Raw genomic sequence first — 16,069 nt, forward strand, 5'->3', positions numbered from 1 at the left:
TTTTTTAGTTTTTACCTTTTCAGTCGTTTTCCGTGATTTAAAAAAAATATATAAAAAAGTATCAATTCTTTTCTTTCTTTTTCTTTCTTGAAATTTCCACGAGCCCAAGTCATGTATTTAACGCTTAAAAATTAAAAACATTACTTAAGATTGATTTTTTTTATCTAAACCAGGGTTGTCCAACGCATGGCCCGCGGGCCAGAAGATGGCCCTCGTCAGCCTATGGCATGGCCCGCATATCACGGTCCATTAATTTTGAATTTTTATTTTAATAAAAATTTCAAATAACAATAATAAAATAAGTTCTACAGCAACAGCATATTATTTATATATTTATGATTCGAATTATACATTCGATTTCGATTATACTTTCACTATATAAATCCGCATTTGAAATAATAAAACGCGCGCTAAAGAAAAAACATTATTTTTATATATTTAGTAAAGATGGCTTCAGCTAAAAGACGTAGATGTGATACTGAAAGCGGTCATGGGGGTCGTGTATTTAATCCTTCTTGGACAACTGACTATTTTGTACATGAACAAAGTAATTCTATTATATGTCTAATTTGTTTGGAGAAAATTGCCGTGTGTAAAAGTTATAATGTGAACAGGCACTACACTACAAAATATGCTGTAAGTTATGACAAATTTAAAGGCCAATTTCGAATTGATAAGATTGAATTGTTGAAGAAAACTTTTCTTGCACAACAATCAGTGATGAAAACTCAAGTGATTAGCTCTTACAGTGCTACCAAAATAAATTTTTTAATGGCAGAGGCTGTTGCAAAAAGTGGTAAACCTTTTTGTACTGGAGATTTATTAAAAAACTGTTTAAAAATATTTTGTAAAGAGATATGTCCTGAAAAAACACCTACTGTTGAAGATCTTAGCCTCTCACACCAGACTATTGCTAGAAGAGTTGAAGATCTATCAAAAAATATTGAATTATCATTAAAAGAAAAATTAAATAAATGTGAAGTCTGGCACTGGATGAATCAACAGACAGAGGTGATACTGCTCAGCTAGCCATTTTTATTAGAGGTATAACTAGTAACTTTGAAGTAATTGAAGAACTGTTAGATATTAATCATATGAAGGACACAACAAGAGGAGAAGATATTCTCTCTGAAGTGAAAAAAACATTGGTGAAATTTGAATTACCAGAAAAGATGGAGCAAGTGCACTATCAGGAAAAAATATTGGATTTATTGCATTACTTAAGAAATCCATTAATCATGAAATTATTTCATATCACTGCATTAAACACCAAGAGCAGTTATGTGCAAAAGTATTGGAGATGAAGAATGTTATGAAACTTGTTATTCATACTGTTAACTTTACTAGAAGTCGTGGCCTTAATCACAGACAGTTCAAACAATTACTTGAAGGTTGTGGTAGTGAGGCTGAAGATGTAATTTATTTCAGCCAGGTTAGATGGCTTAGTCGAGCTGCTACTCTAAAAAGATTTTGGATACTATTACCTGAAATAGTGCTGTTTCTAAAAATTAAAAGGAAACACACAAGCTTGCTTGAAAATATTGACTGTCTGAATGATTTGGCATTTTTGATTGACATGACTCAGATGTTAATAGAATTAAATCTTAAGTTGCAGGGTAAAGATCAACTTATTAGTAAATTGTTTGAAAATGTAGAAACATTTGTTTTAAAATTAAAACTTCTAAAACAACAATTAAGTTGTAAAGTACTTGTCAATTTCAAGGCATTATAAGAAAGAAATATCAATACAATTGACTCTGAAAGATATTGTACCCTTATTTTAAATTTAATTGATGAATTTGACACAAGATTCTGTGATTTTAAAAAGGAAAAAAATGAGTTAAACTTATTTGCGCATCCATTTTCCATCAGCTGAGACAGTTAGAAATGAATTTCAAATGGAATTAATAGAATTGCAAAACAATAAAGATCTTAAAGAAGCCTACAAAGAAGTAGAATTGTTAGAATTTAATAAAAAATACATGAGCATTGAAGTTTTTCCTCATTTGTGCAGACATGCTATTAAATATTTTTCACTTTTTAGAAATACATACAACTGCGAACAGTTATTCTCAAAAATGAAGCATGTAAAAACAGAACAGAGAAATAGATTGACAGATGAACACCTTACTAATACCCTTCGAATTGCATCATCAAATATAAAAGCAGACATTCAAAGTGAAGTTATACAACTTTTGTATAACTTCACTTTGAACCTTAACTATGAGTGTAACTGTTTATTTAGATTTAAATAAAAACTTCAAATTTAATAATTTTTATTTTGGGTATTTTATGTTTGTGGCCCTCAAGTTGATTTTGAAACGAATTAATGGGCCTTACTGTAAAAAGGTTGGACATCCCTGATCTAAACGTCATTGAGTAAACGCATTAAAAACGCGTGACTTGAAATAGCTAAATCTCTGACGAGTTGTAATTGCAATATAATATCGTAAAAACTAACGTTCATTTTAGCGAGCACAACAAAAAAATTTTTTTCAGTTTTATCAAGATAATTTCTCGACCTTTCTTAAATCACATTATAAAAACGCTGTTTTTAAACAAAAGAGTCCAGTATTTGTTAATTTTGATTGTAAATTACAAAGTTTAAAAAGGCTCAGTTAAAAACCCATTGATGAGTTTTAAACTGCGCAGTTTAAAACGCGCATAAATAAAACTACGCAAACTACCGTCCAAACTATTTAAAGCCATAAATGGATTTAAAAAGTACATTTTCTTTAATATTATGGTAATTGGTAAAAAAACTCAAATTTGTATAAATGAAAAAACAATATTTAAAAATGAACTTTGCATTATTATTAACATTAATTTATGGGCTTCATATATAAATATGTAAAAATATACAAAAAAAAATAATTAAAGTTTTAAACGTTTCTGTACTTTGTATATAGAACTTAATAAGATTTATTTTTCTTTATTATTATTCATTATTCATTATTATTCATACTTTCCAAGATTAACTTTTTTTGTTAACCAAAAAGATTTTGGTTATCAAATATCTTTTGATGATTTTGGTAATCATTATAAACATTTTTTTGCGGAAATGTTAATATTGAAGTGTTGTTTTTTAAGAATATTTTATTTTATGTAATATGCTCGAACATTAAATTAAAATTTTTTTCCTAAAGTTTATTTGAACATCAAACCAGAAACTACAATCATTTCAAAAATGAATTCATATATTTAAAAATTCTTTAATATTAAATATGTAGCTGCTTCATAAAATATGCTATACTTGCATTCATCTCGTATAGCGACTTGTAAATTTTTTATAGTTGCAGATAGAACTTACTTGTTCAAATCTTGTCGTTACGCATAATACCCTTTAATAGCAATTTACAAGCTTCCATTTTATTAAGTAATCAAGTCGTACTTCTAATGTTGGCAAAAAAAACTAAAATAAAAAACGACATATAACTGCATATATAGAAATGTTTGAATGCAAACTATTCGTAAAGTACGTCCCTTAATTAAGTAGAACTTTTGTATAAAAAATAATTATAAAGTTAGTTTTTTAGTTATTTTTTAAACAGCTTGTTTCTAATTTATTAAAATAATACTTTATTCATGTTAAATTTAACACACGCATATATATAATATATTTATTATTACATGTTAATTCTAATTTATAATATTATAAAACTATAATAAAAAAATGTTTAGTTTTAAAATCTTTAATTTCTAAAAAATAGTTTATTTTTTTGAAAAAGCCATTTTGCCGCATTTTAAATTTAAATTTTAGTATGGCGGCTAACTTTACGCAAAGAAACAGGTACAAATGCTATAATACAATACTTAGAAAACGGCTTGTAAACAGTAAAAGTTCGGTTGAAAACATCTGATGAATGATATTTGTAAAATATATGCGGAATGCAAAATAATTTCCTAAAGCATGAAATTTATAAGCTAAATTATTGAAATGATTCGGTGTTTAGGAAAATAATATCATTATTTTTCATATTAGTTTTATATAGCGTATATATTTTTTAATTTGTGAAATGTCTGGTAATGGAGATATACCCAGCCGTAAGATATCAAACAGACGCGGGTTTATACGGGAAGAACAAAACGAACGAAATGTTGAACATGACCACTCTAACCGTGGCCATAGACATTTATTAGCAGATATTTTTGCTCAAGGTCGGAGACATATTCAAAGCAGAAGAAGGAGTCAGGATATTGAAGAAATAAGCAAACCTACAGGAACATTCGGAAACGATGACGAAGAAGAGGAAGAAGATGAGTTCAATGAAGCAGGTTAGATTTAATAATAAAATATATAATATTATAATATAGTAAAAAAATAAAAATATAATAAAAATAGTAACAATCATAGAACTCCAATTACAATGATATTTTTTATTAAATAATATGAATTATATATTATTTATATGGTTATTTATAAATAACTTTAAGAAATCTGTAGATCCAATACTAGACTCTGTCAGGAATTAATGTGTCATTTATATTTAGATTTTTCCGTATCCGTAATTTTTTTTATTAATGCATTTTTAGTTTTACATGTTTCTGAAAGTTTTGACATAAATATAAGTTTTCATTGCTTTTATTTACCTTTAGGATTATTTTTTCTCTCTAAATACAAAATTAAATAAATTATTTTTTTAAGTTAGAGCGCTTTTTTCAAAATTTATAGTTTTGCGTGATAGTACCGGCTCTGACCGTCAAAGCATCTTTAGTAAAGAAGACAGCGGATATTTAGTTATTCTGCACCTGCTTCTGCGTTGCGTTGTTAATAAAACCATTAGATCGGATCTTCTTAACAAACTAAAGCAAGCAACAACAAATAAAAAGGTTGAATAACAGTTATAAATAGTAATAATAATACATGAAATATGTTAATACCCTGTTTTTTATTATTTATTTCTTTTATTGTTTATTTGTATGTTGCTTTCTTACCATTTTAATTTAATATTTTATATCAAAATATTTAATATTTTTTGATTGCACATTTCCGCAATTTTGCCTTGAAGCAACCATTATTCACATGACACTAGTGTTCTGGTATCTGTTAATTAAATAAATTTACACAATAAACTGGGTTTCACATAGAATGCTAAAGTATTTTTCCTGATTTTTCCTGATTACGATAAGAGAATATTTATATAGCTGTAGTTTAAACTTTTAATCATTCTTTTTGTTACTTTCATAGAAATCAATGACATTTAGATATTAAAGCTAGATATATTTGGAAGTTGTGCATTTTTTACTTGTTTTATTTCTTTTTAAAAAATGGTTTAAAAACTAATTAAACCCCTTACTGAAAATTCAATTCTTCAACATCAAAATTAAAATTATTTGTATTTTGAACAAAAAATCAAATTGAAGTATTATTCGCTACAAACTGAAACATGCTTAAATGCAACCTTCTTTTAAAGGCAATATTCAAGAAGCATGCTGTTGTTATAAATTTTGGAGGATAAAGTGCTCAAAGACATTAAGCAAAACTGCAACAGATCGTTTAAAGATTAGAGCACAATCTCTTAAAAAGTTCAAGAAATAATTCCAAAATAAAATTAATTACAAGGAAAAGTTTTTCCTTTTCAAAAAATTTCTTTGCATAATCTTGTAAATATAATTGAATTTATTTATTTCTAAATTTATTTATCTCTAATTATAGTAAGGCATTTAACATAATGCAAATTTTTGCAACAACAAAAAAATTTCAATTAGAGAAAACCATATTGTCAAAACAATTAAACTGATTGGAAGTTGTTAGCATTTATAAATCTCTTGCAAAGCAAAAATGGAAGCTTTAAATAACTTCTTTCATTTCTTAATTATTAATCTTTAGTTTTCAATCTAAAATACAAAATATATTTTTTTGTTTAAATTATATATTAAGTTTTTATGCAGTTTGAAATTTAAAATATACGAGTTTTCTGAATCGATCAAACTTTAAATAATTTAAAAATAACTTTTATCTTGAATTATTGAAATTCGCTTTATTTATAAAAAGTTTAGGTTTTTCTGACATTTATATTCTCTCAAAATCTTTTAGCAAAAAACCTGGTGCTAAATATTTGGATAGTGTTATTTTCAAAAAAATGACTTTTGCGGGACATATTGGGTCAAAAAGTTATAAATATATTTGACTATATTACTACCATTATATGATGCTGTTTACAATGTGATGATTTTATTTTTAATCTAAAATATTATTTTCCTTATTTAGAAAAGCAAAACTCAAAAAAAAATTCAAAAATTTTTTGTTTTTGTAACTTATCTTCAGTTATCAATAGTGTTAAATGTAAATAACAATTGTGAAAAATTATGTAAAAAAGACCAATTGTTTAAAATGGGACGAAAACTCAATGAAAATCCAGTTTAAGCTGTGAGTGAAATTAAATCAAGTATTAGAAAAGCTGCTGATAAAAATGGCATATCAAAATCTGCTCTCCCCAGGCATATTGCCAATAGCCAGCTGATTAAAATATGAACAGTAGCATCACATATTTTAAACGAGGTTGGTTTTTTCAAACAAATTTTGTCAATAGAAGCCCAACAGGATCTTTTATCATACGTCAAGTCAATAGAACAGTTGTTTTATGAATAATCAATAAAAGATATACGTGCATTTTATAATTTAACGCAAAAAATTTCTTTATTTTAGTTGTTATTTTTTTGAGGGAAGGGGTTTTTTTTTTGTTGTCATGTAGAAAATAAAAGTACCGGCTCTACGACATCACTGGTTGTTATTGCTTGTTTTTTAGTGTAAGGGTGTATGGGCGTATTTATGGGCATGTAATTTATATGGGTATGCAATTTCTCTGAGAGCATATCTGAATGTGATTAAATGATAGATGGTCTGCAACAAATAACTAATCTCTTTCACTGTCTTGTTTTTCCCCATCCACTTGCAAAGTATAAAAAATTTGCTATTTTGGAGTTTCGTTACTTTGATTATCGTGGTTTATTTTTAGAATTAAGTTTATTATTTAGAATTTAGTTTATTTTTGTTTTTTCATTTTATTATATCAAGGAACTTTAGAATATTTATAAAAAATAGCGTTACTTATGATTAGTTTATCATTTTTTATTATTTAAACATTTAAAGTTTTATTCTATAAAGGCGTAATAAAAAAAAAACTTTAATCCTTATAATTGTTTAGCTTATTTTTGTTTAAACTTTTTTGAAAAATAATAAAAATATAAATAATAATATTTAAATAAAAAAATAATTGGGTATTAAATACAAATTTTTTGCTTCTTTTATGATATAGCAATTGATTGAATGCTGCATTACTTGTTTACAAACTGAATTACTTGTATACAAACAGCAATACTTGTATACAAACTGCATCACTTGAATTCAAACTGAACTAATTATATGCAATCTAAATTACTTTTTTTTTACATGGTATTTAAGGTGCTCCAAGAAGTTCTTAATGTCGTATCACAAAGCATCATGGAAGAGCATTTAACAAGGGGAAGTAGGGCGCTATTTAAAGTTATTGCTTTTGATTTCTGCAAAAATCAACGTAACATAAACTGTTTTGTGATGACAATGTATATTATACCGGATTAAGTCATATATTAAGGTCTTATAATAAATAGTTACTCTAAATCTCTAACCGAATACATTCGGGCGCATGACTTCTTCTTTTTAAGAAATATCAGTTTAAAGTTTTGCTATGTCTTATTTATACTACTTCTGAGTCTAGATTTAGTTTTACCCTGGAACAATAACAACGAAATCGTAAACAAGTTGCCATGTTTAAAATAAAAACACCGTAATAAGTCCTTTTAAAAATCAAATTAGTTTGCCACCAAAATGACAAAATTAATGAACAACCTTTTTAGTACGGAGAATTAGCTACGCCATCCCATGTAACCAGTTGTTCTTAAGTTTAATTGCCCTTTTTTAAATCCTTGTTTACCATAAAACGATTTTACTTTTTTAATATTCTTTATTTAAGAATTTTTTTTATAACTATTATCTTTAAGCAAGGGTTTAGAATCAGTCAACTAAACGACCATACATTTTTTTAGCAAGAAACTTTATATTCACAGGTCCGAAAATAAAAACAAAGTTTGTTTCCATTTCTTTGTTTTCCAATCTTTGTTTAATTTACATCTTATCTAATTTTTGAAAATCTTAAACTTATCTTTATTTCAAATTTTAATTAAAGTGGTGATAAAATCAAATTTAGTGTGATATCATCTGTAAGCATTGTTTAAAACTCGTAAAATCGTTCCTCAGTATTGGATTGAAGTAGTTGATTGAAGCGATTACATTTAAAAAATTACACTCTTAATCTTTTATTAATTTGATAGCAAATATTAGCATAAATCTCAAATAACTTTTCTATTTTCAATACGACTCTTTTTAAAATGACATTAGAATACAAGTTTAAGAGCGTTAGAATGATATAATTGCTTATTTGACGTAAAAGCTTAAATAGCCTATTGAAGTTGTGCGTGTGTTTTTTTTAATGGATAATGTTGAAATAATTTAAAAACGTTAAAAGTTATAGTATAAACAGTTCTGCTATTTGATTACAGAATCTGGTTCTATCTATCTGCATCCGCATCTGATCTATCTGATTCTAGCACCTGGTTGCTCCCGTTTTTATAGGTGGGAGAAAAAATTTCTGCGGTCCATAAAATTATGACTAAAAAAGTAAAATAATCATATTTTCTACTTTAGCATTAAACAAGTATTGCCGTACACAATCCCAAATGGCGTTTTAATGTTTTCATGGTGCCCCACTCTCGCTACACTCTCCCCAACTCAAATAAAATGTTTTTGTAGGCTTTTTATAGTTTAGGCACTTGCCATATGTTATATCGTTGTTTTTTTTATTTGTTTGTTTTTACTGTATTTCAGTATTTACTGTATTTTTGAGTATCTACCGTATTTTTTTAGTATCTACGGTATTTTTTGAGCACCTACCGTATTTTGTACAAAACTTTATTAACTTTTTTTTTACAAACGGTTTTTTGGCAAGATGACGTTTAGACCAGAGAAGCCCAAAAAAACTTTTCTCATCAATAGTAATTAGGGAGCTCAAAGTTAAAATTAGGGAGCTCAAAGTTAAAATTAGGGAGCTCAAAGTTAAAATTAGGGAGCTCAAAGTTAAAATTAGGGAGCTCAAAGTTAAAATTAGGGAGCTCAAAGTTAAAATTAGGGAGCTCAAAGTTAAAATTAGGGAGCTCAAAGTTAAAATTAGGGAGCTCAAAGTTAAAATTAGGGAGCTCAAAGTTAAAATTAGGGAGCTCAAAGTTAAAATTAGGGAGCTCAAAGTTAAAATTAGGGAGCTCAAAGTTAAAATTAGGGAGCTCAAAGTTAAAATTAGGGAGCTCAAAGTTAAAATTAGGGAGCTCAAAGTTAAATGCAGATATATAAATTTTAAAGTAAAAGGTAGTTTTCTATTTCAATCTTGGCAAAGATATTATTAAACTTGTGTTATGTAAAACTTGTGTTATGTAAAACTTGTGTTATGTAAACTTGTGTTATGTAAAACTTGTGTTATGTAAAACTTGTGTTATGTAAAACTTGTGTTATGTAAACTTGTGTTATGTAAAACTTGTGTTATGTAAAACTTGTGTTATGTAAAACTTGTGTTATGTAAACTTGTGTTATGTAAAACTTGTGTTATGTAAAACTTGTGTTATGTAAACTTGTGTTATGTAAAACTTGTGTTATGTAAAACTTGTGTTATGTAAACTTGTGTTATGTAAACTTGTGTTAAAAATAACTGTTGAATATAAAATAATAAATAACTGTTGAATATAGATGATGATTCCTAATAATACAATTAATTCAAAAATTAAACTTATTATTTGAAAGTATCTACTATTGATAATTTAATTCTAATAGATTCTTTAGTGTATGAAATTGTAGATCTTCTCTTCGGAAAACATAAACTTTAATCAAGCAACAAGACTTTAAAAATAAAAATAAAAATGAATGTATAAATAGTAATAAAGTATGTTGCTATGCGATATTGCTATGGTGCAATATTATACATTACTATATTTAAATATTTTTAATAAATATTTTTTTTATGCAAGGATTTAGGAAATCATAGTTCCATATTCTAAAGCAAAAATATGATTTTTTTTATAGAATAACTATAAAATAATTATCCAATAAAAAAAGATTTTGTATACGATCAGAGGCATCTCGCGGGGGAGGGGGTGACTAACACTCCTAGGAAATTTATTAGTCGGCAATTTAAACACTGCAGTCGGCAAAATTGGATCTATAGTTGATAAATGTTTGACTTTTTTTTTTTCTAGAAAATAATTTTTCGACTGCCGTGTGAAATTCGAGCCGTGTATAGGACAACTCACTATGACTTGTTGCGAAGCGTAAACTTTTTTAAATTATCCAGTTGAAAATGTATTTGTTTTTGGCATTTGTCCGGTTGCCCGATTAACCACTCCACACCTGATATATTTTGATATATTAGTAAAAATTTACCACTTTGTTGTCATAACCAAGCCATATAACTTTCGATTTGCATCTTTTGTTTATTTATATGTTTTCATTAACAACATGTATGCCGTTTTAAATTTTACATATCATTTGCACTAAATTTGCGAGTGGATGGATTTTTTACATTTTTGCGAGTACTAAATTTTACAAGTGGCTTCTTTACTACATGAGCAAATTAAAAATATATAGAAACTTTTCACTAAAAGTTATAATTATTTTTAGAATTATAATTTTACGTTTTGATTTAATTATGATTTAGGAGACGTATTATGGTGTAGAAAGTAGAAGAATGTTTCTAATAGTTTGTATATGTCTAAAAATATTTTAGTTTCAAGAACTTTGCAAGCTCAAAAATGACTTTATTATTAACTTAACTTACTGTGGACCATACTGCGACGCTGTGAACCATAAGTTATCGAGTAAAAAAATTGCTAATGATTTGGTTCTATCTCACCAATAGTAAACAAGGTTTACCTTATGACAAAACCTGTTCCCGATTGTTATACATTACTTGTGGAGTACCCCTCTTTCTTTTCTTGGCCCTTTATCATTTATTGTTTATATAAACGACATTTACTCATCATCTAGTTTTCTAAAGTTCAATCTTTTTGCTGACGACATTTTATATCCACTCAAACATTAGGACAATCTTTTCCACTATGAATAGGGAGCTTGACAAACTGTTTAAAATCTATTTATTATTCAGTTATCCATATTTATAATTTCTTTTAACATTGTCTGGGCAAGCACTTATTCGTTAAATCTAACACATATCTATAAAAACAAGAACAAGCAAGCCGCCTTACATTAAATTCTAAAAAATACATCAGTGCCAGATCACTGCTTTGAGAGCTTGGAGTGTTAAACGTTTATGAATTAAATATGTATCCTTTTATTTATGTTAAGATTAACAAAATTGTATGTTACAAAATATTTATGAAGATCTTTTCTATATTATAGATTTTAAATATCAAAGAAAGCATTTATTGCATAATTATCATAATTATTATTTACTGCATATTTATTATTCTATGCATGTTAAGATCATACGAAATCTTAATGACTTACATTTATGGTATATAATATGTATGTATATATGTATATATGTATAAATGTATGTATTGTATGTATATATGTATAAATGTGTAAATGTATATATTAAATATATAACTTATTTCTTCTAAATAATCGTAAAACTATAATTTCGATTCAAACTTTTTCAAAGTATTTAAAAAAAACAATTACTTGATGTAAATAACATTAACAAGGCTAAATGATATGGCTTTGTCTTCTTCCTGCTTCGGGTTATATCTTAATTAATAAATAATAATATTGTTATCGAAATAATAATACAAAATACACATACACACAACACGCACACATACACATTTACATACACACATACATACATACATACATACATACATACATACATACATACATACATACATACATACATACATACATACATACATACATACATACATACATACATACATACATACATACATACATACATACATACATACATACATACATACATACATACATACATACATACATACATACATACATACATACATACATACATACATACATACATACATACATACATACATACATACATACATACATACATACATACATACATACATACATACATACATACATACATACATACATACATACATACATACATACATACATACATACATACATACATACATACATACATACATACATACATACATACATACATACATACATACATACATACATACATACATACATACATACATACATACATACATACATACATACATACATACATACATACATACATACATACATACATACATACATACATACATACACACATCGTACTTATAAGAGTTTGTTACTTCTTTGTTTAATATATATACTAAATGTTTATGTAAAGTTCCTCCATTTCTAAGATATTTTTGAACTTTAAGGATCTGGTCATGGATCCGTTACTTTATACCATCATTAAAGAAAAAAATTTAATTTCTTAATTTCAAGTTTCTTATCTTGTTTTAATGGTAACTTCTCTTCCATTGCTTTTACAATCTTTAACAAAATCTTTAATTTTGAGATGTTAAACTATGTATTATTTTCTTGAAATGTGAGTTGTCTGATAACTCTGCCACTGATACCACTACTGTGGTACATTACTCTATTTACACAAGACAAAAAAAAACTTTTTTTGAAAAATATTTTATTAAAATACTATATTAGGTAAGCGGACTTTTTGTTCCTGGCAATCGGACATCCGCTAATTTTTTGTTTATAAACATTTGTGCCGTTGATGTCAATAGTACAATCAAGAACAGATAAAAAAATCTTTTTTAAACCATTTGGTAGCACTTTGGTAACCATTTGGTAACCATTTAATAATCATTTAGTAGCACTTTGGTAGCCATTTCGTAGCACTTCAATCTATGATTTAAAACAAATTGTAAGTTAGACCTTAAATCTAGTTTATTATTTTAGAGGATTTAACTTTGCTTTTTTTAAAACCAAGTTCATATTTACTTATACAAATTTTTACGTGTTTATATAAACTTTATTGACTTTTTTTTTATTGTTACTCATTGTTAATTTTTCTTATATATTATATATATTGCATATTTTTTCTTATACATTTTATATAGATACTATTTTTTAGTTTCATTAATTACGTTTTTTCTTTTATCGTGTGTGCTTTGCATTTTACATAAAAAGTAAACACAAGACGACTTTTAAATATCTAAAATATATCTTTAATATGTCGCCTAAAAAGCGTTTATACGTCTTTTAATCGTTTAAAACACGTTTTATGTTTACCGGATACTTTTCTTAATTGTATATTGATATATAAATTTTTTTAATTTTTGTTTTAACTTTTGTTGTGCGGTTTTTTTACTTGAACATTTTTGCATTTAGATTTTTGCTGGGTTTGGGAGGAAGAATGCAAATCAAATGACGTAGTTTTTCAAAACAATAACTCAGAAGTTTACTTTCATCCAGATTACAGTTGTGGGACGGCTGCCGTTCGCGGAAAAAATCAGTTCCAAGAAGGAGAAGAACACTACTGGGAAATAAAGCTATCTAGCGCAGTTTATGGAACAGATATGGTATGTAAAATGTGCTTTCTAAAGTTAATTTAATGCATTTATTTTGTCCTATTTACTAAAATATGTATTAAAGTTTCTAAATTCTGTATTTTTCTTGTTTAACTGGCCAAACCGTGCTATATTTTGCTAGGTTGTGGAATAATCAAAACATTTTCTTATAAACCTTTAAAGGCGCACTTCTGACAATGTATCTTTAACGTCTCTCTAAATTGTTCAAATTAATGTTTATTTGTATATATATAATGTAAAAAGCAAATATTTATAATTTTATAAATTATACAAATATTTCTACAAATATGTAGGTCAATAATTATAATTTATATTTAGATGGTTGGTGTTGGTTGTGACGGAATGGATTTAAATAAATATAAATCGCAATTTTGTAGTATCATTGGTAAAGAATCAAACAGTTGGGGTATAAGCTATTTTGGAACGGTTCATCACAATGGAAAAACTCGTGAGTTTACAAAAAAATTTGAAAGAGGATCTGTTATAGGATGTCATTTAGATTTGTGGAAAGGAACTTTATCTTTCTATAAAAATGGAGAACCATTAGGCATTGCTTTTGAAGGTCTTTTAGGTAAAAAATTATACCCTATGATATCCTCAACTGCTGCCCGCACCAAAATGAAGTTAATATGCAGTTATAAGATAAACTTTTCATTGCAGTATTTATGTTGTAAAGAAATTAGTAAAAATATATCTTCATCTTCTGAAGCGTTAGCTGATTTGCCACTTCCAAGTGGATTAAAGCGATATTTAGGTTTTAGAATGGACTGGGTATTTAGACTACATAAACTACAGTCAAGTTCTTCAGGAATGGGTCCAAGTAGAAAAAGAGTAAAAAGGTAAATTAAGTCACTTTGTTGTAAACATTGACTACCTTTACTGACAAATCTGAGAGGAAAAAAGCAAATTCGCAGAACAGACTGAAAAATTTATAGACTGACTATAAAAAGGTATACTTATAGTTCTAAGTTTCTCAGGACGTACCATACACAAACTTACTTAAAATAAAACAAGAAAACTAATGGAAATTTTAAAAATCTAAAAGTAATTCAACAAAAAGTATCAAACTTTCACGAAGAGACTATTTTTTAAATTCCTTTAATTTTTCATAACCTTGAATGCGTATAATGCAGGTAAATTGGCTTATCAAATTTTATTTTGAATTTTTTAAAAGCTTGGCGCTTTTTAAAGCAAGTTGTTTTTATACGTGATTGTTTATCATAAAATAAAAGTTCATATATTAAATCTTTTTTGTAAGTATTTAAAAAAAAATAATAATTAGCGATCATTAATGTTTTTGTTTTTTAACGTGAATTAAATGAATTGGTCGCCAGCCTTTAATTGTTAATTTTTTTTTTGTTGTCTTTTTTTATTTTATCTTTATTTTTACTTGATTACTTTTTTTGGGTGTAGCCTGCCCCTATCCCACCCCTTAATCAGTTGATTGAATTTTTGCAAAAGCAGAACAAGGAAATGAAAACACCATGTTCAAGTTTCAATTAGGAGAGAATAAAAAGTAAGTTTTAGTGTGGTAGAGGCAAACTCCGTTGTTGTTTTTGCATATAATAATTTTGGAATTAGACATTTGGATAAAGGTATAAAAGGAATTAGACATTCACATCATCTACAGATAACACACTGCTAGGATAACGGATTTTTGTCGACGCACGGTAAAAGTTTTTGGTAATCATAAAAGGTAACGAATTTTTTAGCACAAAAACAAACATGTAACAACATACTCGTCATTTGACTATTTCTAAATAAAAAATTTTTTTTTATTATTTAAATATACCATTAATTACATAATATATATATACATATATATATATATATATATATATATATATATATATATATATATATATATATATATATATATATATATATATATATATATATATATATATATATATATATATGTATATATATATATAATTGATTAAAATTTAGAAAAGATGACCAAATTGAACAGAGACTCTTGATGAACGAACTTATGCAAAACGTCAAACTCGATAACTATTAGAAATTAATCGATAATTATTAGCAATCAAATATATTAATGAAACTAACTCGTTAATTAACTTCTTTGTGTCTTCATCAGAAGAATATTAAAAAAAAAAATATTTTTCATGGTTTTTAATTATTGTTAGATCAGAACATTGTGGTCACCTTGAGCGTTGTGGTCTCGTGAAAGCGCGCACTTCTTAGTTTTGGAAAAATTAAACGAACAAATCTCAATTTTAAACGTACCAAGATAAAACGACAATGAATCTAATGTTTATCGAAACTGCTGTATATATTGAAAATTATTGACGTCAATTGTTAAAGATTGGCTATTTTATTATGTCGATATATATATATATGAATGCGGTGTTTTTTATTGATAAATTTTAAATATATTTGTATAATTTTTATTAAAAGTGTAATAAAAGAATTTAGCTATAAA

General features: G+C 26.6%; 2 protein-coding genes across 2 annotated transcripts; both read left to right on the forward strand.

The window, feature by feature from the left end:
• Positions 1–447: 447 nt before the first annotated feature.
• Positions 448–1,732, forward strand: LOC136083388 (general transcription factor II-I repeat domain-containing protein 2B-like). The gene is made up of 2 exons (XM_065802783.1): positions 448–1,011; positions 1,226–1,732. Exons 1-2 carry the CDS (start codon positions 448–450, stop codon positions 1,730–1,732), a joined length of 1,071 nt encoding a protein of 356 aa, XP_065658855.1.
• A 2,079-nt stretch (positions 1,733–3,811) lies between these two features.
• On the forward strand, positions 3,812–16,069 carry LOC100204357 (SPRY domain-containing SOCS box protein 3). The gene is made up of 4 exons (XM_065803867.1): positions 3,812–4,275; positions 13,424–13,614; positions 13,942–14,462; positions 15,574–16,069. Exons 1-4 carry the CDS (start codon positions 4,017–4,019, stop codon positions 15,644–15,646), a joined length of 1,044 nt encoding a protein of 347 aa, XP_065659939.1. The 5' UTR covers positions 3,812–4,016; the 3' UTR covers positions 15,647–16,069.

Source organism: Hydra vulgaris, chromosome 08 (genome assembly GCF_038396675.1).
Source record: "Hydra vulgaris chromosome 08, alternate assembly HydraT2T_AEP".
Classification (NCBI taxonomy): domain Eukaryota; kingdom Metazoa; phylum Cnidaria; class Hydrozoa; order Anthoathecata; family Hydridae; genus Hydra; species Hydra vulgaris.

Excerpts from the sequence above, each read along its gene's own strand:
- LOC100204357 (XM_065803867.1), top strand. The coding sequence starts at position 4,017 with ATGTCTGGTAATGGAGATATACCCAGCCGTAAGATATCAAACAGACGC. Across the intron at positions 4,276-13,423 it reads AGATGAGTTCAATGAAGCAG|ATTTTTGCTGGGTTTGGGAG; the intron begins GTTAGATTTAAT and ends TTTTGCATTTAG. Across the intron at positions 14,463-15,573 it reads AGTAGAAAAAGAGTAAAAAG|AAAAGATGACCAAATTGAAC; the intron begins GTAAATTAAGTC and ends ATTAAAATTTAG.
- LOC136083388 (XM_065802783.1), top strand. The coding sequence starts at position 448 with ATGGCTTCAGCTAAAAGACGTAGATGTGATACTGAAAGCGGTCATGGG. Across the intron at positions 1,012-1,225 it reads GGATGAATCAACAGACAGAG|AAATCCATTAATCATGAAAT; the intron begins GTGATACTGCTC and ends GCATTACTTAAG.